At 41.6% G+C, this 25,901-nt stretch overlaps 1 protein-coding gene across 2 annotated transcripts in view; it reads left to right on the forward strand.

The window, feature by feature from the left end:
• The window catches only part of MICAL3 (microtubule associated monooxygenase, calponin and LIM domain containing 3), a 441,368-nt gene that overhangs the window by 160,319 nt on the left and 255,148 nt on the right, over positions 1 to 25,901 (forward strand). The window contains exons 20-24 of one of the 2 annotated variants that reach the window (XM_030213784.1): positions 7,232 to 7,306; positions 9,058 to 9,147; positions 18,014 to 18,052; positions 19,109 to 19,219; positions 20,079 to 20,186. The exons of the other annotated variant lie outside the window; for it this stretch is intronic. Coding sequence (XP_030069644.1) covers positions 7,232 to 7,306; positions 9,058 to 9,147; positions 18,014 to 18,052; positions 19,109 to 19,219; positions 20,079 to 20,186 — 423 coding nt within the window. The remainder of the gene's footprint in view (positions 1 to 7,231; positions 7,307 to 9,057; positions 9,148 to 18,013; positions 18,053 to 19,108; positions 19,220 to 20,078; positions 20,187 to 25,901) is intronic. 2 annotated transcript variants of the gene reach the window in all.

A 25,901-nucleotide genomic window follows, 5' to 3' on the forward strand; every position in this document is an offset into this window, starting at 1 on the left:
ACTACAAATTAAAACTATAAAAGTAAACAATAAACACAGAGAATGGCTTACTCAGTTGGTACAAACTTTAACACTCCACCAACATAGGTCTCTGTTAAAAAAAAAAAAAAGAGGAAAATAAAATCTCTTTAAGCCAAACATTTAAACTCAGTTCTGGTCAGATTCCAAGTGAGGGGATCAAACTAAAAAAACATCAAGGAACTTGTAAAAAAAAAACCAAAACGAATAAAGATGGACCTGAGATGTTTATACTTCCATGCTGACCAAAATTGCTGAGAAAAACATAAAGAAAGCTTTCAGAAACAGCAAAAAAAAAAAAAACAACCTTTAAAAAGACTGATTCTATGCGTCCCAGTGATGTCAATGCATTTCTACGTCAGTGAGTAGAGACTTCAATCCATCATCTGCATAAGTCTCTTTCTAAAAAATGCCTGGCATCCATACCATACTTTTTCTCTGCTGCCATTCTGAGTCCTTAGGTTACTACTGCCAAAGATGTGGACTTGCATCCTATATTTGACAATTTCCTTGTTATCATCGCAGAACCACAGGAGTCTCAATTAGTTCTGTAGCCTTCATTGACAACAAAAGAGTAGCAGGCCAGAAGAGAAGTGTCTCACCAATTTTATTCATCACAACATATATGGCTCCTTTTACTAAGCAGTGGTAAGCCCAATGCAGACTTACCACTCTCTACAGGAAGTACTGCTGGGCTACCGCAGCAGCCCTGCAGTACTTCCCACCTCTAGCGTGCTGTCATCTCCAGTGCAACAAAAATTTATTTATTTTTGTAGCACTGGAATTACTCAGCAGTAATCAAGCAGTACCACGCACTGCCCAGTTACTAACGGGTTTACACGGGAGTCCTTACCACCACCTCAAAGAGGAGCGGTACCCCTGAAGTGGCCACTCCACAAGTGCTTTACTTGCTGCCTGGCCATTTCCTGTAGGAAAGCGAGATTTCCCCTTTACCAGCTGCGATAAAAGGGGGCCTCGGCACGTGTGTAAAACATTCGCCAATGCCAATACCAGTACCCTTTTTCTGCAGCTTGGTAAAAGGGACCCTCTATGACAAAAAAAAAACTATATAAATATATCCAGACTGCTTCAAATCAAAAGGTCTCCTTTTACAAAGCCATGGTTGCAGTTTGCTTCGTCACATGTGCTTTGCAGGAATGGCTAGCGCAGCTTTGCAAATGTAGCCCTTAAATGTATTGAATAAGACATAAAAATTCTGTATGTTTAGTTTTATTCTGTTTGATTTCAAGTGGTCTGGAAATATTTTTCTTACTTGTCATTCTTTTTATTATTATTATTATTTTACTAATACATGTTTTCTTATGTGTTACCAGTTTTTTATGCCTCTGATGCAGCCCTTGTATGGGCGAAACATTGCTGTCAGACATTTAGAATTTTAAATCATATGTTGTGGTGAATAAAATTGGTGACAGATACTTCTCTTTTGGTCTGCTACTCTTTCATGCTATCTTAGTTTTCTGCAGGTTGTTTGCCTATTTGTTTTCTTGGATCAACAAAACAAATGCTGGCTGTTATGGTGATAGGCTTCTTTCTGAAGTGGATTAAAATGCCTAATAGGCTGTTGGGTCACGTCAGACCCAGTGATGGTCCTTAACTGGGCTTTTCTGCAATTCAGATTTAGCCTGGTAGATAAGAACCAGCGTTCTTTGTTCCCCATAGAAACAGGGTTGGTTCTACATCTGCTTGGTCAGAAACGGCACTCACCAAAGTCTGTAATGACCTGTTCCTTGCCAAATTCAAAGGTCATTACACCGTCCTTATCCTCCTCGACCTATCTGCCGCATTTGACATTGTCAATCACAATTTACTCCTTGCTACACTGTCTTCATTTGGGTTCCAGGGCTCTGTCCTCTCCTGGTTCTCCTCTTATCTCTCCCACCGTACCTTCAGAGTACATTCTCATGGATCTTCCTCCACCCCCATCCCGCGCTCTGTTGGAGTTTCTCAGGGATCTGTCCTTGGACCCTTTCTTTTTTCAATCTACACCTCTTTCCTGGGCTCGCTGATCTTATCTCATGGCTTCCAATATCATCTCTATGCCGACGACACCCAGCTTTACCTCTCCACACCAGACATCACTGCGGAAACCCAGGCCAAAGTATCTGCCTGTTTATCGGACATTGCTGCCTGGATGTCCAACCGCGACCTGAAACTGAACATGCCCAAGACAGAGCTTATTATCTTTCCACCAAAACCCACATCTCCTCTCCCCCCACTCTCTATCTCAGTCGATGGCACTCTCATCCTCCCCGTCTCATCTGCCTGCAACCTCGGAGTCATCTTCGACTCCTCCCTCTCCTCCGCACATATCCAGCAGATAGCCAAGACCTGTCGCTTCTTTCTCTACAACATCAGCAAAATTCGCCCTTTCCTCTCTGAGCACACCACCCGAACTCTCGTCCACTCTCTTATTACCTCTCACCTTGACTATTGCAACCTACTCCTCACTGGCCTCCCACTTAGCCACCTATCCCCCCTTCAATCCGTTCAGAACTCTGCTGCACGTCTTATTTTCCGCCTGGACCGATATGCTCATATCACCCCTCTCCTCAAGTCACTTCACTGGCTTCCAATCAGGTACCGCATACAGTTCAAACTTCTCCTACTAACCTACAAATGCACTCAATCTGCAGCCCCTCACTACCTCTCTACCCTTATCTCCCCTTACGCTCCTACCCAAAACCTCCGCTCACAGGACAAATCCCTCCTCTCTGCTCCCTTCTCCACCATTGACAACTCCAGGCTCCACCCTTTCTGCCTTGCCTCTCCCTATGCTTGGAACAAACTCCCTGAGCCCATACGCAGAGCCCCCTCCCTGCCCATCTTCAAATCCTTACTCAAAGCCCATCTCTTCAACGTCACCTTCGGCACCTAATCATTTTACCTGTATCCAAGAAATCTAGACTGCCCCAATTGAGTGTCTGCACATGTTGTCCATTAGATTGTAAGCTGACTGCACATGTTGTCTTTTAGATTGTAAGCTCCTTTGAGCAGGGACTGTCCTTCTTTGTTAAACTGTACAGCGCTGCATAACCCTAGTAGCGCTTTAGAAATGTTTAGTAGTAGTAGTAGTCATTGGCAAGCATATCTTTCATGAAGGTCACAAAGTGATGTCTCATCTCTGTCTTCCTTTTCAAAGTTCTTTGTAGTGAAGTGAATTACAAGAGGGCATGATCTCTGTTGCTTAGGAGTTGAGGTCTGGGCATGTGGAAATGGATGTGGAGGGTACCCAGTTATTTGATTCATCTGTAAAGAATTTTCTGTCTGTGATTCTCAGGAATTCTTTCTTTTCCATGGAGAGAGTAGGTTTATCATCTCTCCCTAATTTTCTCCCAAATCTGATAGGGAACTGATCTTGTAGGACATTAAATTATTTCTTTGAGGACAAGCCAGGATACTGATGTAACATAGTAGATGACGGCAGAAAAAGACCTGCACGGTCCATCCAGTCTGCCCAACAAGATAAACTCATATGTGCTACTTTTTGTGTATACCTTACCTTGATTTGTACCTGTCCTTTTCAGGGCACAGACCGTATAAGTCTGCCCAGCACTATCCCCGCCTCCCAACCACCAGCCCCACCTCCCACCACTGGTTCTGGCACAGACCGTATAAGTCTGCCCAGCACTATCCCCGCCTCCCAACCACCAGTCCCGCCTCCCACCACCGGCTCTGATGGAGTCCAACACTGAAACAGTTCTCCACCTTTGCACAAGCTTTTGAAAGCATTCTACCACACATGCACACAGCTTACTTGCTGCTATTGAGCAGAACCTTAAAAGTTTCCCTTTTTCTGTGGAATTGAAAGGTTGCATTTATTCAGCACATTCCTTGCAGCTCACAGTTTGATTTGTTTCACATAGTTTGAGGTTTTGCTGTGTAAGCCCTGTCTCTGTCATGCAGTATCTCTCTTCTCCCGTTAGCTGTCTTAGGTAGGTTTTTCAGGCGTTTTTTTTGACGTTTCCTCTATTTTACAGTATCAGACCAGAGTAGGCCTCGAGTTTTCAATATTGAATTGTTTGTAAAAAAAAAAAACAACATTTTTTTAAATAGCCAAAGCGATGTCGGATACGTCTATTAGCTTAAATAAACACTCTCGGTGCGTCGGGACCGTATTCATTACGGATACACTCCTGGTGCCTGCAATGCCTGAGGTCAACCATGAACCCTCTCAATCTTTTCTGTGTTCACAGATGTCAAAGAAGAATTTTTGATCGTGAGAAGTAGCATAACAAATTTTTGATGCTAAGCCTGGTCCATTGACCTCACCATCAGTGTGTCAATAGAGGCTATCGGGATCAGCCATCCCGAGGAAGGTGTATTCATGGCCCTCATCGGTGCCAAGGGTCAAAAACATCAGGCAGAGGACAGCTCACATCGATACCAAGCTCCTTTGGAGCGCAGCGTTGGGGTCACTAGTGTCCTGATGTGTGGACTGCTCATCCTCCATGGTATCAATAAAGATTCTGGAGTACCCTTGGTGTGGATAATTTACCTTTTTGTGTAGTCACCTCCACTGTTTTGTTTTTCTTTTGATACCTATGGAAGATAGTTCTTTTTTTTTTTTTTTTTTTTTTTTTGCTGTTTGTCTGAAGAAGCGCAATGTATTCCACAGAGCCAAGACCTAGATTTAGATACACACCAAGAGACCCAGGAGAACATGGCCACTCTGACTTCCCCCACCTTTGTCAATGGCAGCCTTCAAAGAGCAGCTCATGAAAAAATTAGAGGATCTCATAGAGCACTTCTTTTCTAGATGCAGAGCTGCAGATTTGATGGTGTCAATGTCAAGACTTAAGATAGTCCAACTGATACTCATGACCCATGTATGCCTGCTGGAAATGCATTAAACTGAGGTCTCAGATGGGCTCAGTTGATCTACATTCCATTGAGAGAGGAAGCTTTCATTGCGTATCGGAGATCCCTTGTGTCTCCACGCCTTCACCCCAGTCCTGACCAGGTAGTCAGTTATTCAAGACAGGCTTCTTCCCCATTCCATTGGCTCTCAAAAGAGCCAAGAGTTTGAAGACTCACTTTTTGATGCCCTCAGAGAGAGAAGAGAAGCAAGGGCCTTGGGATGTTTTGGTAAGGCATATGGGAAAATACATGGTCCGTGCAACCTATTATATTTTTAACATGGCGTCGAAAGCTTCCACTGTGGGGATTAGCGCTCACACAATTGCATGGCTGCAGGCCTCAGACCTCAAGCTAAATGTTGTAGGTAATTACCCAAGATTCTCTTTGGAACAGACATTGTGGTGATAGCTTCTGACCAGATGCCACAGCTACCTGTTGAAATAAGTTGTGTTCACCCTAAGTCTGACCAGTGTGATCACTGATATTCCCTGTCTTACAAGGGTTGAGATGTTGCAAAACTGTAATCACTTCCCTGTTTCTTAATTTTTTAGAGAATGCATGAAATAGAACATTGGACTATATATTAAGTTTTGTAAAGTATACAGCTCTTGGCAAACTGGTATCTACGGTCACTGTTACACAGCTGCATCCTTCTGTTCTATTCTTGTTCGTATATAACTCTTTGTTACTTACAAGGGGACTGAAAGAAATTGACATATGTGATAAAATGCACCAAATATAGCATAGTATAAACCAAACAAAGTAATTTAAATATTCCATAATACAACCCTATTTATTCCCCTCTCCCACTAACATGGCTGTTAAAAGGTGCTTTGTTTATGGTGACAAAATGAGAGGAAAGCAGAATAAGCATTCCTTTAACCTTTTTTAATCTATTAAATTAATTGGAGGTGCTTATATTTGCTGTGAGACTATAGGTATCAGTATACTTAGTATATAGACAAGATTGAATTTTAAGAATCTGATACCAATTTTAGAAGTCTACAAATAAAACCCAATTTTTCGCATAGAAAGCCAGCTATGCAAATTCTGTGCCATGTACATGTATCAAAACATCTATGGGGAAGATCCTTTATATATGTATAAAGTAGGTGTTCCCAGGGTGAGGTTTGCACAAAATGCAGAGTATCAAGCATATAAATGGCAAGTGACCGACTCACCTGCAAATGCTCGGTAGAGACTTCCCTCTCTGTCCCGCCCTCGCATCAAGATGTAATGACGTCAGAGGGCGTAACAGAGAGGGAAACTGAGTCAGACTGTCGGACGCTGCCGCTGGAGCCTGGAAATGAACATTGCGCGCACCAACCTCTACCCCCCCCACCCCATCCCCACCACCGCTCCCGCCCCCTCTGCATCGGGCCCCCTCCACTGGCCTGACAGCGCCTCTCACCTCCATGTGGAAGCGCTGCAGGCAGCAGCAGAGTGATCTGCTGCCTGCAGCGCTTTTACATGGAGGTGAGAGGCGCTGTCAGGTCAGTGCAGGGGACCCGGCACAGAGTGGGGAGGGAGCGGCAGCGAGGAGGGTAGCTGGAAATCTCGTCCAGCTTAACGGCTAGTATGTGCATAATCCATTAGATGTACATGTGTGTAATTTACACCTACTTTGTAGCAGGGCTAAATATATACATCTACTTGCCGCTACTGGTGGCATATGTAAGCAGTGATGGTATGTATATGCTTTTCCTTTCTAAAATTGCTATTTTTTCAGTTATGCTGGCTGAATCCATTTATATGACTGTTTTAAAATCACCTCCTATATGTATTTGATTTTGAAATGCAGACCTCTTTATTTGAATGCAGATTTTGGCTCATGCCATTGTTGTATTTTTTTTTTTTTTTTTAAGTACAGTTGGCAGAACTGTTCCATATAAAGCACTTATAAACTGTAACCTGAGCATTTTTGTTGGAAGATCTAGCTTCATGTGAGTGACAAACATTCTTAAATGATGCTCGATTCCTCAATTCCCTAAAAACTATTTGTGATGGGAGTGCAGTGACTTCCTTGATTTAAGTTGGCCCTGTGGAAAGCCCTGTTGTAACCGCATGAAAGCTTATAAATTTATAAGGAAACAACCCTAAATCTTAGATAGCAGTGCTGTTCTCAAAGTGTTTCCCCTTTTGTTTAGTTTGATTTTGTTTACATTTTCTTTATTATATTATTGACACTAACTGCCCTGCCCCCTTCTTTTTTTGTCCTAAATGTTTCTGCAACTCTATCTTCACCTTTCTTTCTTTTTCATCTGGTTTGCTCTACATTTTTCTTTACATCTCCTGCTTTGTGTAATCCCCCAACTGGCCTCTCCTACCTTATCAGGAATGCATCCTGAACAGGCCTTCCTTCAGACAGCGAGAGCAAGGTCGTCTTGCCCATGTACCTCAGTGGAAACAGGTAAAAATTAAAATAGCAATAGCTGGAGGAGAAGTAGACATATATACTCGTCACTCCTAATGTCTACATACTTGCCAATTTTCTCTTCAAGGTGACTGTTTCATTACCAGCTAATGCGCACAGTAGTCTTTGTAAGTTTCTTCTTGACCAGACGTTATTGTAATTTGTAGTCAGATTAAGAGAATGTTGACCTGATTCCAAGCAATCTGATAGGTTAATCCATGATTAATCTCCACAGAATGTTGTATTTCACCAGTTTGACTTCCAAGTGTTTGTGTAAAATTGCTTTATAAAAACTGTCAAAAAACCAGAAGCATAATTTAGGTAAGTAGTCTATACGACCCTGCGGACAGAAAGCTAAGTTATAGCTTCATCTCTGAAATTGTAATTTAAATTATTTACTTCAACAGAGAGGTGGTTATGCTCAGCCCTTTTCCACCAACAAACAAAATGGATGCACAACCAAAGGGCTGCATGTATAGTAATACAGCATGTTTGTGATTGGCTGTCTTGCCTATTTTAAATGGATTTCTATTTCTTTTAATGTGCCTTGGCCTGTTTTTAATATTGTAAACCATTTTGATGTGCTTCTCAGAAAACAAGAGGTATACTAAATTTTAAACAATATTTCATCAATATTTGTTTTAACGTGTTCATTAAAAACTTTGGTAGCCCAACTATGGGAAGAGAAGGAATAAAATCTTTGGGACCAATATTCAGCCCTTGGCAGTCCCAGATTTTTAAAATGCTGATTTCTGCAGTTAAAATTACACCAGATATTCAAAACTGGTATCTGGATATACTGGTCAGCGGTGAATATCTGGTTTTGGCATACACCAGCGGTGCAATGCAGTAAGCAGCAATATTCAAACCACTGACTGGATAGCCAGCCAGATAGAATAACTTTTTTGCTTTCCTAACTTTGTCCAGCCTGTTATCCATTTAGTGGCTTGTCTATGGCTGCTAACTGGATACATTCCAGCAGTGCACACAAACTTGTCCAAAACAGAGGACTTCTCAGTGGTACTATCTGGTTAGTGCAGCTGGATATCCTTCTCACTGGCACTTATCCAGTTAGCAGCACCAGCTAATCGGATAAATGCCTTTGATCCCTTTGTTTCTCTGTTATGCTGTCCTTAGTGTTAATAGATTCTTGGTGCTAAGTTTTTGTGCCTTCATTGTATCGATTAAAATATCTGTATTATTCTTAACTGGGAACTACTGTAACCAGTTGTCTGTTTTAATAAAGACTATGCTGGTGTGTCCATTACAGGTGTTAATTGCTTCCTCCATCTTTTCTTTCAGCCCCTATCAAAGTACTTCTCTTCCTATATTAGTACAGAGAGGTGAATAATAATGTGTGTTGGAAGAGAGACTGGGGTCCTTCATGTGCTGTAACTGAACGTCTGTTGTGTTTAAGAAGTATAATTTCTTCACTAGCTTTCTGTGGCTGTCTAGAACATGAAATGGAAGGTTTGTGCCTTTGCAGCTTTGCTGTTCTGACTCTAATTAGAACCATCTACTTATGGTTATATGGTACATATTGTTGAGTTAGTTTATATTTTCTGCACTGGAGGGCAGAGGGAATTGTCTCTGTCTCATACCTCAATGGAAGAAGGGTATCTGGACAGAGCTTTTACATTAATCTCTATAATCTCTTTTTAATATTGCTACTGGTCCTATAGAAGCAGTATGATTGCTAAGACTTTATTATTGTATATATTTAATTTTCCTTTTTTTATTAAATGAAGCCCAGAGATCAGGCACGTTGTCGGACCTGCCCTAAAAAGGTGATCATGTTATCTTCTGGGTCATCCAGTTTGCTGTATCCTAGCCAGCAGGTGACTTACTCTGCATGTATTAAGACTTTTCTTGCCTTGCTTGAACAAGGGGCTAGATTGCAGTGATTGTCTTCCCTTTGTATTAGCTGGTAACCTTTAAGAGAAAAAGACTTTTCTGGACTCCTCATTGGGAGGACATTCATCAAAATCATTTGCATTGTGGACTGTAAACTCCAGTACATCTAAATTTAAGCTCTCATATTTATACATAAAGGGAACTCAGCACAGATACCAATTAGTTTCCAAAGAAAATGGTCCATGAGGCAGTATTGAAAACATTTAACTCAACCCCAGAAGGGCAAACAAATGTTTTCCAGTCCCTGAGGCAGTTATTAAAATGAGACTTATACACACTGAAGGAAGAGTGTAGGTGAAGGTTACCTTTTTTTGGAACTGCCAGTAATTGCTCTCCATGAATGTAATGATTGTCAATGGTGATATACAGGACAGATGCACAAGCAATCTATGTCTTCATCCCTATTAGTTTCTACCGAAAGTTAAAGTTCACATAACTAATCTCAAATCTATATATGGCTGAACTGTATATATTGGCATGCCTAGGGTGTTCTTTACTAAGAACAGTTGCATTGAGTCATTGGCTGACTAACTGCTATACAAGCTCACAGTATAAGACAGCAACACTCTGCTCAGGTACTATAGGTTCAGAAGAGAATAAATCACTTCCTTTGGTTACCCATATTGGATTTAAAATACAGACTGCTGGCTGCAAGGCACACTTTATAAAACTGATTTCAACCTCCCCTTTCTCTTCTGTCCCTATTTTTCTTTAAAAATACTTCATCTGCATTTCCCACATTTGTGTTGTGCTTTGTGTTTACATTTTTCCTGGTGATGTTCCTTACTCAGCTGTGAGCAAAAATAGTGCAAGTGGGAGAGAGATGAGTTTGAGAAGCTGAAACTGCATGAATAACTAGAAAGTCTTTTTAACAAGATTTCAGTGAAAACCTGAGAGAGTCCAATCTCTTGTAAATCATGGATTTGATTTCTGGCAAACTACTTCGTCAGTAATTATGAAGTACCAAATCCCTGTTTTATATGTATGATTTATTCACATCTACTGCATGTCCTCGATCCAATTCTAAAATATTTGGATTTCAGCAAAGCCTTTGACATGGTTCCTCATAGAAGGCCCTCAAAATCGACAGACTGAGGTTAGGATCCAAAGTACTGAACTAGATTAGAAACGGTTGGCAGATGCCAGAGGGTGGTAGTTAATGGGAGTTCACTCTGGAGAAAGGAAAGGTGAGTAGTGGAGTGCCTCAAGGATCAGTGCTGGGGGCCGATGCCATTCAATATATTTGTGAGTGACATTGCCAAAGGGTTAGAAGGTAAGGTTTGCCTTTTTGCAGATGATACCAAGATTTGTAATGGTGGACAACATGAAAAGGAATCTGCAAAGGTTAGAAGAATGGTCTAATGTTTGGTACTTAAAATTTAATGCAATGAAGTGGAGTGATGTACTTGAGGAGTAGAAATCCAAGGGAACCTTGCTAGGAGGTGTGAGGTTGATGTACCCAGACAAGGAAAGGGACCTTGGGATGATGAAGGCAACAAAACAATGCAACAAGGCAATGGCTGTAGCCAGACGGATGCTAGGCTGCATAGAGAGAAGCATAACCAGGAGAAGAAAAGAGGTGTTGATGCTCCTGTGCAAGTCATTGGTGAGGCCCCACCTGGGGTATTATGTTCATTTTTGGAGGCTGTATCTTGATAAGGGTATAGAGATTTTAAGTAGTGCAGAGGAAGGTGACAAAAATGATATGGGACTTGCACCAAAAGATGTATGCAAATAGACTGGAAGACCTGAATATGTATGTCCTAGAGGAAAGGAGAGGTAGGAGAGATATGATGTTTAGATACTAGAAAAGTATTAATACAGAAACATTTTTTTCAAGAGAAGGGGAAACAAAACTAGAAGCCATAAATTGGGGTTGTAGGGTGGTAGAATTAGGAGTAATGTCAAGAAATTTGTTATTCACAGTAAGGGATAGTCGATGCCTGGAATGCCCTCCCAAGAGAGGTGGTGCAGACAAAAATGGTGATGGAATTCAAAAAGGTTTGGGATGAACACAGATGATATTTTGATTTGAAAATGGATGGTATAAAAAGCAAAACTTAAATGATGCACGTGTTAATGTGTCGACTGGTGCTATGGCAACTCTAGCTGTGAAGAACTAAGGCCGGTGCCAGGCAGACTTGTACAGCCTGTGACCCATATATGGCAAGACGGCTTCAGATGATGTTACTCCTTAGTCTTTCAGCCTGCAACCTCAATTCATGTCCTTTAGTCCTACTGCTTTCCTGTCTCTGGCAAAAATTTGTAGAGAATCTTAGACATATTTTGTGCAGTTTTTTCCTGGTGCCTGTATTTGTTAGCACAGACATCATCAGTATGCTCTGGTAAGTTTTACCGTTGGAGTCATATTTGGAATTCTTTTGCAATTAAAACAAACTGGACCCTAAATAGAGGGATGACAATTTAATTTGTCATTTCATATCTGTTTAAAAGGGAAAAAAGTAGTTTGCTCCTAGTCCCTTAAAGACACACAATTTATTCTGTAACATAATATAGTGAGAAGGTTCAGTTCATCTGCAGGTTCTGAACAATACAAATTAAAAAAAAAACCCCACAAAGGACACAAGATTAAACCTCATTCCATGCATGATCTTACCCAACAAGATAAACTGGACAGCTAGTAAGCCATAGGTTTAAGAGAATTGTTACTACAGGTCTAAATCCACCAATTTCAGTAACAGTATTGCATCATGCACAGGAGAGGGAATCATTCTGTTCGTTTTCTCCCTCAGTTAAGCTGCAGATACAAGATATTTATGGTGGTTTATGGTTTTTTAGTATTTTCTTAACCACCTTTGCTGAGCACACAATTCAAAACGGCGTAGAACTAAAATTAAAGTTGGGAAAAGAAATACAAAATCAGATAGAACAGAGATCAATCAGACATCCAATCCAATTCTCCTTGGCCTTAGCACTCCTACCCCATAATATTAAGCCATGATGCTTAGAAAAAGAAATAAATTATATATCTATCTATAATCTGTGTGTATACACCAGGGGCGTATCTGCGTGGGGCCACAGGGGCCTGGGCCCCCGCAGATTTCGCCCTGGACCCCCCTACTGCTGCCATGGGTACCTTTGCTGGTGGGGGACCCCAACCCCCACCAGCCGAGGTCCGCTTCCTCCTGCCGCTGCGAGTTTTTTTAAGTTCTTCATCGGGATTCGTCCTCCGTCACTCTGTGCTGCTGTTCAAAGAAGCTGCTAGCTGAATGCAGTTTCGGACTGAGTCTGACGTTGCTGCTGCACGTTGTACATGAGTCTGACGTCCTGCACGTACAACGTGCAGCAGCGACGTCAGACTCAATCCGAAACTGCATTCAGCTAGCAGCTTCTTTGAACAGCAGCACAGAGTGACGGAGGACGAATCCCGATTAACGTAAAAAACCTCGCAGTGGCAGGAGGAAGCGGACTTCGGCTGGTGGGGGTTGGGGTCCCCCATCAGCAAAGGTACCCACGGCGGCGGGGGGGGGGGTCGGAAATGGCAGCGGCGGCTGGGGGGGGGGCTATAATGTGCCCCCTCACTCTGGCTTCAGCCCCCGCTACCGCCGACTTTCAGATACGCCCCTGGTATACACATAAGCACGTAGGAGGAAGAGGTTAAGAGGTCCTCAGTACAGGCATTACCTTGCTGGCCAACACAGGGAATTGATGGCAAGCTGCAGATGCAATTTGGCGTTTTAAAATTTAAAAATATGAATACTACAAATGGATGGCAGGAGTACTTCAGACCTATGAGCTCTTGGAGCAATCCCAACATTCAACCTTATATAAAATCTACTTTAGTTTTTCACCTCTACCATAACTTGTCCATTATGCTCACATCAGAACTATGCCTTATACAGTAAGGGGGTCTTTTACTAAGCCAGTGTAGAAATCAGCTGGTGGGAAATGCCGAGACGCCCATTATATTCCTATGATTGTTTCGGCATTTACCCCCAGCTGATTTCTACCGCAGCTTAGTAAAAAACCCCTTAAACTCTTCTGTTCTATCAAGGACTACTTGCGAATAAAACACAGTCACAAAAACAAAAGAGCTTTAAACAAACCTGGCTAGCTATAGGTGTCTTTATTCTTAAAAATAAGTGATAGAATGGAATGCAAAGGTATGTATGTGTGTATATAGGTATTTTATAAATTCCTTCACTAGATGTTGAAATCGGTTACATCCAAGATCTTTCTCCTCACCGCTACTTTTTCAAGAATGTTCCTTTAACTCTTATAAACTTTAATAACTGGTACTGTTTATTACTTATGTAAGCCACATAGAGCTGATTAATTGTATTCGGATAATGCGGGATACAAATACCAAATAAATACAGATATACACAAACATAAACATATGTCTAATAAAAATGATGTATTTATTCATGTATAGAAGCTCTCATTTTTAGTCATCTAGTGTAGGTATAATGCCCCAGCACAGCACACAATTATACTACATCCGTAAGTTCTTCTGCAGTCCTCCTTTTGCTGCTAGCAGTTAATAAAACAAAAAACAAAACGGGGGATAACTGGCTATCGGTCCCATCCCCCTTCCCCGCCCCAAGAAAATGCTGTTGTCTTAGGGAGGGGACAATCTTTTATTTTATTTTTTTTTAAGTCAACTTAAACCTTGGACCATCAATCCTTAGTGACTGGTATTTGTGTGTAATTTCTATATTTGCAGCCAGGGTATCTATTTCTGTCTTCTTCATCAAACTTTGTGCTTTAATCCTATGCTATCAAAAGTTTGGACCTACTATAGTACCCCCACTCCCCTTTTGACCCACCATTACCACACAAAGTATTTTTCTTCTGTCCTATAAATAATTTTGGCGTTGCTTTCATATCTTTACTGTTTTTAGATTTTTTTATATCACTTTGTTATCTTCATGACGAAAGGCAATTAAATACCAATAAGTTAAATCAAAGTGGTTGTGAATGCTCAGTTCATTCAGAGGCCCTTTTATTAAGCTGTGGTAAAAGCCCTGCGCTATTGGCGGTGGCTATTTTTGTCGTGCACCAGGCCACCTTTTACTGCAGCGGGTCAAATGGCTGAAAAAAGAAATGACCGTGCAGGTAAGTTTGCACTTGCTGCATGACCATTTCAGAGGGTAGCACTTACCGCTACCCATTGAGGTGGCAGTAAGGGCTCCCACGCTAACCTGGTGGTAACTGGGCAGCATGCGACGCTGCCCGATTGCCACTAAGTAACCCCCTGCGGATATATTTTTAAAAATTATTTCCACTAGCACTGGAAATGGCACACGCACTGGGGTTGGACCTGCGATAGTTCCAGGTTGCCATGTGGTAACCCTTTAGTAAAAGGACCCCTCAGAGCGCCACCCGTTATCAGCCAAGACAACCCTTGTCCCTTGTTTAAATTTTTTTTTCACCTATTTAAATTTACTTCTCATGTTATCCTTCTCAGTGCTAAAGACTGGTCAGATTATTCTCTCAACCTTCAACAAGCACAAAATTATCCTCAACTCCAGAATGCAAGAAGCAACATAGAGGGCCCATTGGTAATGTTTAGACTGCAAAGCAATGTAATATGCTCCAACAACAAATTCCAGAACTTTCAGCATGCTACAAGTTTCAAGTTTATTAAAAATTTTCTATCCCATCCATCAAATAGATGTCTGGGTGGTTTACCTACCCCAGCAAGGATGGAAACCCAGTGTGTGCTTGGAAGGTAGTGTAGGGTGGAAGGTGAAAAGCACTACACAGCAGCATTCTCAGACCAGAATAACACATAAATATGCATACTTTCAATTAATTTTTGTCTCCACCACAGTTTTACCATTTGATATTATCCCTCTGTGTCATCTCCACTGTTCAACCAAGGAAACAGAGCCTATATGTTTTTTTTCCCCAAGACCAGGGGTGTACACAAAAAAATGAATAAAAAAATGTTTTATGATTCTAGTGCACACAGCTGCTCTCTTTAGACTTGGAAAATAAAACATTGCCAACAGAGAGAGCCTGTAGCATCTCTCGAAACTTGTAGCATTGCTTAAAGTTTACCCAAAGACTGATTTGGTATATCTTCATCCTGCAGCATGAGAACTTTCCAATGTTTATTAAGACTGTATAAATAACTCCCTCTGTCACCAGCTTTTTAGGTAAGGTCAGGTCCTAAATTGACTTTTTCAAAACAATCACATCGTTTATTTTATTTTAAACTGATTACTTCTTTTTCAGGTTTCTTGACTAGCCTGTGTGCATGACAATAGCTGTAGTTGCTGCTTATTAATTTCGCTTTTCTTTCTGGCTGTTTTCTATGCACAGTAGTTCACTAACATAATGTGAAGAGGGGTGAAGCCATCTGTGGGCTCTATGTTTCTGGAAGTACCTATTGTTGCTAAGACTTTTATTACATTTTGCTACATTTTACCATGCCTCAGAGTCTGGTATTTCCAACATTTTTTAGCACATTTTCTGGGTCTCTTTTGTGGCCGCAGCATATATCTTAGATTGTCTCTGGTGTTAAATATAAATAGCACTTACATTGTCAGGGTTTTTGTACGTAATCAGAGTCCCCAGACTCTGGCAGTGTACTTTCATGATAAGGTTCACAAGATTAAACTTTAATTCTCAACCAGGTCACCTCCACCTCTCCTTCCCTTAGTCCATTCTCTTAACCCTCCAACCCTTGTCTCCTTTTCTTCCTTTTCTGAAATCACTGAAGAGGAAACTACACATCTTCTTTCCTCCTCGAAACTAACTACCTGTTCCTCTGATCCTATTCCCACCCATCTACTTAACACTATCTCTCCTACTGTCATCCCTTTTATCTGTCATATCCTCAATCTTTCACTTTCCACTGCGACTATTCCTGATGCCTTCAAACATGCCGTAGTCACACCACTCCTTAAAAAAACCTTCATTGGACCCTACCTGTCCTTCCAACTATCGTCCCATTTCCCTCCTCTCTTTCCTATCCAAGATACTTGAACGTGTTGTTCACCGTCGTTGCCTTGACTTTCTTTCATCTCAAGCTATTCTTGATCCACTTCAATCTGGCTTTCGCCCCCTTCATTCAACCGAAACAGCGCTTGCTAAAGTCTCCAATGATCTGATCCTTGCCAGATCCAAAGGTCTCTATTCTATCCTCATCCTTCTCAATCTATCTGCTGCTTTTGACACTGTTGATCACAGCCTACTCCTTGATACGCTGTCCTCACTTGGATTTCAGGGCTCTGTTCTTTCCTGGTTTTCTTCTTTTCTCTCCCAGCGTACTTTTAGTGTATACTCTGGTGGATCCTCCTCTACTTCTATCCCACTGTCAGTTGGTGTACCTTAGGGATCTGTCCTGGGACCTCTTCTTTTCCCCATCTATACTTCTTCCCTTGGTTCTCTGATCTTATCCCATGGTTTTCAGTATCATCTTTACGCTGACTCCCCCCCAGATCTACCTCTCCACACCAGAAATCTCAGCAGGAATCCAGGCCAAAGTATCAGCCTGCCTGTCTGACATTGCTGCCTGGATGTCTCACCGCCATCTGAAACTAAACATGACCAAGACTGAGCTTCTTATCTTTCCACCTAACCCAACCTCTCCTCTTCCCCCATTCTCTGTTTCTGTGGATAACACTCTCATCCTTCCTGTCTCATCAGCTCATAACCTTGGAGTCATCTTCAACTCTTCCCTTCCTTCTCTGCACATATTCAGCAGACTGCTAAAACCTGTCATTTCTTTCTCTATAATATCACCAAAATTCGCCCTTTCCTTTCTGAGCACACCACCAGAACCCTCATCCACACTTATCACCTCTCGCTTAGACTATTGCAACCTGCTTCTCACAGATCTCCCACTTAGCCATCTCTCTCCTCTTCAATGTGTTCAAAATTCTGCTGCACGACTAATATTCTGCCAATGTCGCTATGCTCATATTAGCTCTCTCCTCAAGTCACTTCACTGACTCCCTATCCATTTCCGCATACAGTTCAAACTCCTCTTATTGACTTATAAGTGCATTCACTCTGCAGCTCCTCAGTACCTCTCCACTCTCATCTCTCCCTACACTCCTCCCCTGGAACTCCGTTCACTGGGTAAATCTCTCTTATCTGCACCCTTCTCCTCCACCGCTAAGTCCAGACTCCGTTCCTTTTATCTTGCTGCACCATATGCCTGGAATAGACTTCCTGAGCTGGTACGTCAAGCTCCATCTCTGGCCATCTTAAAATCTAAGCTAAAAGCCCACCTTTTTGATGTTGCTTTTAACTCCTAACCCTTATTCACTTGTTCAGAACCCTTATTTTATCATCCTCACTTTAATATTCCCTTATCTCTTATTTGTCCTGTTTGTCTGTCCTAATTAGATTGTAAGCTGTGTCAAGCAAGGACTGTCTTCATGTTCAAGTGTACAGCGCTGCGTACGTCTAGTAGCGCTATAGAAATAAGTAGTAGTAGTAATCTCACTTTGACAGATTGTGAATATAAACACAAACCTCATTCTCATTCTGTTTTTTTTTGTGATTAGTTTTTTTCCTCTTTTAACTTTTACTTTTTGATGGAACAATAGATACCTGTCTTTCAATCATCCTTTTGTGTACCTGGAAATTTTTGTTTATAAAAGTTTAGCCTATACCCTGACTAGAGAATGTTTCTACTCTGTTCATATAGAGTTCCATTTCTCAGACTGTTTCTACGAACAAGCATGAGTGTTTTTGTTAGTCACTTCTATGTAGACTAAGCAGTAAAGAAGCACGTAAAATAACATTTATCAGAATTTTTCTCAGTAGTAGTAAGTCGTCTCTTTTTTTTTTTTTTTGTGCTGCCTACAGACATACGAGTCTGCTGGCATCTACCAAGAAGATAAAAGGGTAAAACCAGCATGATTGTGTGGCATGGATTCTTACTAAACACACCCGAGGATGCACTGGTTTTTCCTTTGTATTTTTAGTAACTTTCCTCATCTGCTCAGTGATTCCACAGAATTAAGTAATAACATGTGTGGTGTGAGCTTTTTTTTCTGGTGATTTGAGCTTAAGTGAAACAATTAGTGTGTACATGTTGTTTCACTGTTTTGCTGTTCAAACAGTTTTGCTTCTTTGTCTTGCTACTGTCCCTTTCCTGTTTGGTTTTGAAGATAAATTTCAGTCTAATCTGGAATCGAAAGAATTTCTCATTATACCAAAAAATCACTAGGAAAACCACCATCGCTTGCATGGCAGCTTCCTGAATTTTCAAGCAAAGAGCACCCATGTCTATTTTCAATTGTCTCCATTACAGAGCTGTATCTTACGCATATTGTGGGGGACTAAATAGTGCACTCTTGTCTTATAAAAGGCTAAAAATGTTAATCTTAAATTCTGAAATTAAATCAATGCACGTATGAAGTCCTACTAAGTAATTCTAGCTGGTAGATTGCTAATTGAACTACTAACATGTCTAAGATCATTAATGTGTGTTGTTTAGCACAGGTCCCATTGTGTAAAATGGAACCTAGTTATTAATAACGCATGTTAATGGCATTAGCACATTAACATGGTAGTGCACATTAATAACTAGCTGTTAATTTTTATGGTGTCATGGGCTGATAAATGGATTATGAATTGACATGCTGTTAAGTTTTGAGTTGTGAACTGAGGGAAGCCAATAATATATTTCGGGATTTGGGGACTGAATATTGATTAAATCATTTTAAACTAACTACTTATGGTTACACAGTGGGAATTGATAGAGGAGTCATATTGTTAGCTGTGTCATAGTAAGGTCCAGCCTTGGGCAGGGGAATAGAAAGCTGTAGTAATCTGTATGTATTTTTGTGCATATTTTCTCTTTGTATCATCACTCTTCATGCAAGAATATGATCAACTCCTACTGAATGCTATTTGTTTCATGATTTATTCAAATTTTTATCATTGCCTCATCCACAGAGGGCCCTCGGCATTCGTTCTGATGACCATGTGCCTGTGAGTGCTTTGGACATTGAGGAGAGGGCATCCCAGTTGTCTGCTCTGTTGGAGCAAAGGCCAGTCAGGTGTAAGGTGACTACTATCTTGTCCACCTCAGTTTTTCTGTTCAAGTATGTCTCGGTTTGAGCTGTCAGAATCCAACATTCATCTGACTCCCATTTTACTGCCTGGTTGGAATGGAGGCATAGTGGCAGTTTTCTGTATCCATGCTTAGTGTGGCAGTGAGGTAATTTTTGCTGTTTACTTTGTTCTCCTGTAAATCTTTCTATTTCTTCCTTTAAATCTCACCTAGACTAGCATGCAGTCACGAGTATTCCCAATTTTTTCCAGAATATTTAATGTTAAGCCATAATCATACAAACTATCTTAAGACTCAGGGCAAGTTGCAGTTTCCCTTTAAGCCCTCTTCAATTTATTTTATTAATTTTATGACAGAAGAGACAACAAGGATATTGGTGTGATGACAGAAGAGACAACAAGGATATTGGTTTTGGGTGTGACTAGTTTCTTGGATTGTGTTGGTCTCAATTCAAGGGTCATTTCTTAGTGGCATTGGGTATAACAATAATACACATTTTAAATAATCCTGTTTAATAGTTTTCTGAAACAGAAAACTCACAACTTGAAGCTAAGCCCCTATTTTGAAGACTTAGCTCTCTTGTCATGACACTTTTCTCACCTGGAAAATGATGTGTTGCAAACTGTAATTTTTGGGACTTAATTTATTAGTTCCAATAATCTGCTTACCTCTATTTTGAGGTAATAGAAGTAAAAGTACAGTAAGGGGTTTGTAGTGACTGATCTTTGGAATTTTTAATTCCTGTGATTCCATAGTAGTGACATAAGAGGTAAGCATTTTGATTGTATATGGGGTTTTTATACATTTTTTTTCTGTTTAAACTTCCATTTCTTTTAATTTTATTTCCTATAGCTTGAGACACAACCTTCTCGTCACTTCTATCTTGACCAGTGGGAGCAGTCTCTCAGTCTTCGCTCCTCTAGTTGCCCCGCTTCCCCCTCGTTCGACTCTCTCCGACAGGTAGCATGACCTTGCATGCTGCACTCAGCTACCACTCTACTGCTGTAAATGAGCACTGAATGTTCTGCAGGAGGTGGCTGGATTTGTGGAGTGTTCCCAATTGTGTGTGTGCGTTGACAATGACAGGAATGGGTTTTTTTTTTTTTTGCTTAAGCTTGAATGAGAAGCTAATATAATGCACAATTATAAAAAGCTGTGTATTTTTATTCTTGTTGAGCAATCGTCTATATTGCTCTGACGACAGGCGAGAGAGCAATACATACAACATGGCTGACTTCACTGACAGAACTTGGAGCAAGAAACACTATTCCAGCTTAGAGTTTCTAGAAGCTTTTGAGTGGTCTCACCACACGTGTGCACCACTTCCCACCTACCACTGTTGTGCAGTACTGCGTCAGTCTTCATCTTTCTGCAGAGTCGGTTGGATGTACATCATGGGAGCTTACAGCAGTCATTATGTTTTTCTGAACAGTTTTTAAGTTTGTAAGTTTTCTTCAAGTCACGTTGCTGTCATTTGGTGATTTTTTTTTCCCCATCGGTGCCTTTTATTTAAGTTTTCAATTCTTTTTAAGGCCTTTTCCAGGCCTCTGACTCCCAGCCAGGATACTTTTCATCAAGTTGTTTGATTTTGCATCAGCTGTTTTTCCAGACTACGTGTCCCAAAAGACAGCCTAAGTGTATTTTAGGGAATGTACCTGGTTCAGCAGGAAAAGTGAACAAGGCTTGTCCAAATAACTGGGACCAAACAAATAATAATAAAATCAAAACAGTTTATTAATATTTCCTTAGAAATGACTCGACACAACGTTGTGTTTTGGCCTGACGGCCTGCATCAGGAGTCTTATATCTTAAGGAAAGACTGATGGTCTAATCTTACATTTAGGTTGAAAAACCGACGGCTTGAAATAGCAACATAAAGTTGGTCTTAAAAAAGACAGTTGTGTCAAAACGTAAGGCACTGAAGTAAGCACTGATACAATAGTGATGCAAATACCAGATAGCAAACAGCTAAGGAAATATTAATAAACTGTTTTGATTTTATTATTAATTATTTGTTTGGTCCCAGTTATTTGGACAAGCCTGGTTCACTTTTACTACTACTTTTATTTCTGTTTGCTGCCCCTTGGGATCTATTGAGTTCTCCACGCACGTGGATCCTCTTTAGCCTGGTTCAGCGGGACCATATCCATAAAGAATATTCATAACTTGTGCCTGGAGTTTGACTATGATACCTCTCATTGTAAACTGTGCTCACAGATGTCCAAAAGAGAGATTTATACTACTACTACTAGCAACATTCTATATCGCTACTAGATGTATGCAGCACTGTACACATTACATGCAGGCACTTTCTCTGGCCCTAGAGGGCTCACAATCTTGGGGCAATGGAGGGTTATGTAACTTGCCCAAAGTCACAAGGAGATGCAGTGGGAATCAAACCCAGGTTGCCAGGATCAAAGCCTGCAGCACTAACCTTTAGGCCACTCCTCCACATCACAAACTACTTTATGCATATAGGGCTGGTGTATCAACTTTAATAAAATTGGCCTTCATGGATTTCTGAGCTGCATCAGATGCTGGAGAAGCATTGGGATCCAGAGTGCCTTCCAAAGAAGAGGAAAGCTTTGTCCTTTTCCTTATCAGCATTGAGACTGCAATGTCAAATGCCAGGTGGAGTTTATGTATCAGAGCATGATGTGAAGGTCACTGGTGTCCTCAGTGCATCTCCAAGATGATCACACTTCCTCCATGGCATCGGAAGGGTGCAACAACCTCTAAGATCCCAGGACCCTGTTTCTGATATTCAGATGACTTGTGAGGATGAGGCTGCCCTGACTGCATTCCCCATGCCTTTGTTGATGACAGCCTTTGAAGAGCAGCTCATGAAGAAGTTTGAGGAGTGGAAGGAATGCTTCTTTGCTTGATGCAGTTCTGTAGATTCAGCATTATTAAGACAGGCGGTAGTCTAGCCAATCGTCAGGGCCTACATAGTGCCTGCAAAGGAGGCATCGACACAGAGGCCCATTCTCCAGCCTATCAGGGGAGAAGCTTCACTGACTAATAGGAGATCATTGGTATCTTGACACCTAAGGCAAAGGCTTGATTACAATTTCAGTAAGTCAAGGCAGACAGAGAACCAGACTTTGCCTCTGGAATAATTTTCTGAGTTGGATATTGAGTATTGCTATGATTCCAACTATAAACCAGATGTATTCTCTGACGAGGGTTCACCTGGGCAGCCATCTGATCCTTTCCCATGTCATGAGAGAAGAAAATCCCCAGCAGAGGAGCACTGACTCATTGATTTTTGTGAGGAAAATGGCTCATGCCATTCCAATTAAGTTAGAGATGGAGGAGGAACTCAGTGGAAACATTGCATTCCACTTTAATTCCTGAACACCCCACACACCCCAGAAGCTTTAACAGTGCCTATTTTCATCATATGTCCTTTAGTGTTCTGTGAATATGGAGACCTCCTTTTGTGTATCACCTGTTAAGGTCAGATCTGTGTGTATAGTTCAGAAAGCTCCTAGATTTAAGAAGCAGCAGCTTTTTCACCATTTCACAGTCATTGAATCTGCTCTCAAAAGGGCCAAAGTTCTAAGACTCCATTACTCAGTGCCCCTAGGGAGAGAAGCTCAGTCATAGGGGTCTTTTGGAGGAAGTTTATTTCCAGAATGCAGTGCTCACATCCCATATAGCTTCTCACTGAGTATGTTCTTGCAAGATACAGTGCACAGTGTGGTGGAATTCACTGACACTTTCCTTCAGTAGACATAGGGAAAGAGTGCAGAAAATTCATTGTCCAAGCAACTTATCTTTTAGTTTTAAACAATTTTATTGATGACCCATCACAGACAATACAATATTCATACGCTATGTTCAAGATACATCAGGAAACAAATGAACAACTTGTAATCACAACATAGAGGTAGCTATCACTTTTCTCTTTAGCTTCCTCCCTCCCTACTCCCAGGCAACTTATCTTTTAAATACAGCATTGAGAGCTGCTGAGACATTCCTGGCTTTGGGCCTCAGACCTAAATTATGATGATACATGCTGTGAAGTGAATCTCTCTGAAAATAAGATGTAGGAAGCTGCTACCTTGATTAAGCAGCATGATGACTCTCTTAAAACCCTCTCCAGGCCTGACCTTTCCAGGAAATGTCAGAGTGGATACCCTACTACTCTAAGGTGTAGGTATCCTCCTCCCTCTTGCTCATCCCAGACAAGATGGGGTTTGGTTTCTCGCTCTTGTTCAAGATGACAGAGGGCTCAGGAGCCTCAACCAGCTCCACAGCCAAAGCTGGGACAGAGTTTTGACTGCCCCCACAAAAACATGGCCATTGTTCCAATGTATGTACTAGACAGCCTGCTAGTAGGAGGGAGGCTTAACTTTTTTGAAACTGCTGTCCCATTATAACGTCTGATCAGTGAGATCTAAAGATTGTCCATCTTGGATATTCAAACTCCCTCCAAATTGTCCACTGAGAGTATCATAGTCAAGCTATCAGAATCGGGATTGTCTAGTGGATTCCAAATGGTAATACCAAGTGGTGTGAATCTGATGATCAAAGCAATCTAGAGGATGTGTAGGGGACTTTAAGAGATGCTAGAAATGAAGGGAGGCTTAAGTAGTAGGCTTTATGAACTAAACACTGAATCATAAAATAGTGTGATAAATAAGAGGCTGTCCTAGCCGGGGCAGGCCACTAGATGGTGCTGTTCCCCTAAAAATGTCCAGGATGTCCAGGTGAGCCACTAGAGGGAGCCATTAGGGGCCAGGATGTGGAGGTTGCTAGGACCGGGGAGAGTCCTGGGATGGCTACAGGTGCAGGCGGTTATGGGCTGGGTCCTGTTTAGCTATTAACCACTTTATACCCCACCTGAGTGGTGAAAGGAAAAAGAGGAGAGCTGGTAGCTGAAGAAAGAGAATCCCCCTGGAAAGAACTGGCTAAACCCTATGGACTTGTGGTGGACTGGGTGCTCAAGGAAGAAAAACAGGCTGGGGTAAGAAGTCCCTAAAGCATTAGTGTTGGACTGTGTAGCCTCAGTACTTAGAGGAACTGTGTGTTCAAAGAAAGGACTGTGAGTCTAAAGAAAGAAAGGACTGGGTGTCCAAGGAAGGAAGGACTGGGGTGTCCAAAGAAGAAGTAGGGCTGTGTGTCCCAGTACTGAGAAGCAGGCGGCAAAGCCTGGGGTTAGAAGTCCCCAAAGTATTGAAGTTAATGCTGAGCCCATGAATCTATGTGGGGAGGCTCAGTGTAAAGAAATGTGAATGTATAAAGTATTTAAGCTAGAAGAGCTGTGCCCAGGGGCTGGAATAAAGAATTGCCTGAATATGCTGTTGGTAAGACCTGTTTAATTTTGCCTCTGGAGAACCAGGTCACCCTGAGCGTGAAAGGATAACATGCTAATCTGCATACAATTTGCATACTGAGAACCAGCTCACCCTGAGTGTGAAAGGGGCCCAGGAGCTTGAGGTTGGATTGCTCAGGGTGCTGGGAAGAGACTGTTTGGAGTCCTGTTCAGAGGCCACAGGCCAGTGAGGCCTGCTGGAGAGTGGGAGCAGAAGCCTCATCTTCACAATAGATACGAAAAGAGAGGGAGCTAATGGAGACATTTAAAGGCTTATGATATGATCACATCTTTTTGCATTACAGAGGAATTGTGCAACTGAGTTGTGAAGAGTTTGGAGACGTTTTAACTGAGAGCTAGTACAGCCTGTGTAAAGTAATCCATCCATAAAATTACAAAAGCATGAATGAGTATGCATCATAGAAAACTCAAGATAGGGACGTACTGTGTGTAACTTCTGCAGTGCATGAAAATCTTGCTTGATCACTTGGGAGATCTGTAGCTGGAAGGATAGTTGGGAGTCGGTGATAATGTCTGAGTAACGGAAGGAAACAACTGGTGATATGCTTAGCCCAAACAGAACAGTGGGGAGAGCTGGTTGTGGCAGAGACCCAGTTATCCAACAGGCTGTAGTCTTGGGGTTGAGAACTAACATGATCTGTCAGCCAGATAGCAGTGTCCAGTAGAGATGTAGGGAAGATAAGTAAAATATTGTTGTCGTAAAAGTAGAAACCAATGTTGAAACTTTTAATTAGAGTAGCCAAAGGGCTTAGGAAAGTATTGGAGAAGAAGAGAAAGAATAGAACCCTGGGATATCCCACAGAGCAAGAAGTAAGAAGAGTAGAAGCAGTGAAGGCAGAAAAGGAACAATCATGGAAAAAAGGAAGAGAAACAGTCAAATGCCATATAATGTAGAAACAGCAGTTACATCAGTGGATAAAGGAGGTAAAGTACCTGAGTTAAGCAGGGCAGTGCTAAATAGGGTGGAGGAGTGGCCTAGTGGTTAGGGTGGTGGACTTTGGTCCTGGGGAACTGAGGAACTGAGTTCGATTCCCACTTCAGGCACAGACAGCTCCTTGTGACTCTGGGCAAGTCACTTAACCCTCCATTGCCCCATGTAAGCCGCATTGAGCCTGCCATGAGTGGGAAAAATGCGGGGTACAAATGTAACAAAAAAAAAAAGATGATTGGGACACACCCAGCTAGTCAGGTTTTCAGGATACCTTCCATGAATATGCATATGATAGATTTGCATACAGTGGAGGTAGTGCATGCAAATGTCTCATGCATATTCATTGTGAATATCCTGTAAACATCTCTGGCTGGGTGTGACCTAAGGACTGGGTTGAGAACCT

Source organism: Microcaecilia unicolor, chromosome 9, assembly GCF_901765095.1.
Source record: "Microcaecilia unicolor chromosome 9, aMicUni1.1, whole genome shotgun sequence".
NCBI classification, from domain to species: Eukaryota; Metazoa; Chordata; class Amphibia; order Gymnophiona; family Siphonopidae; genus Microcaecilia; species Microcaecilia unicolor.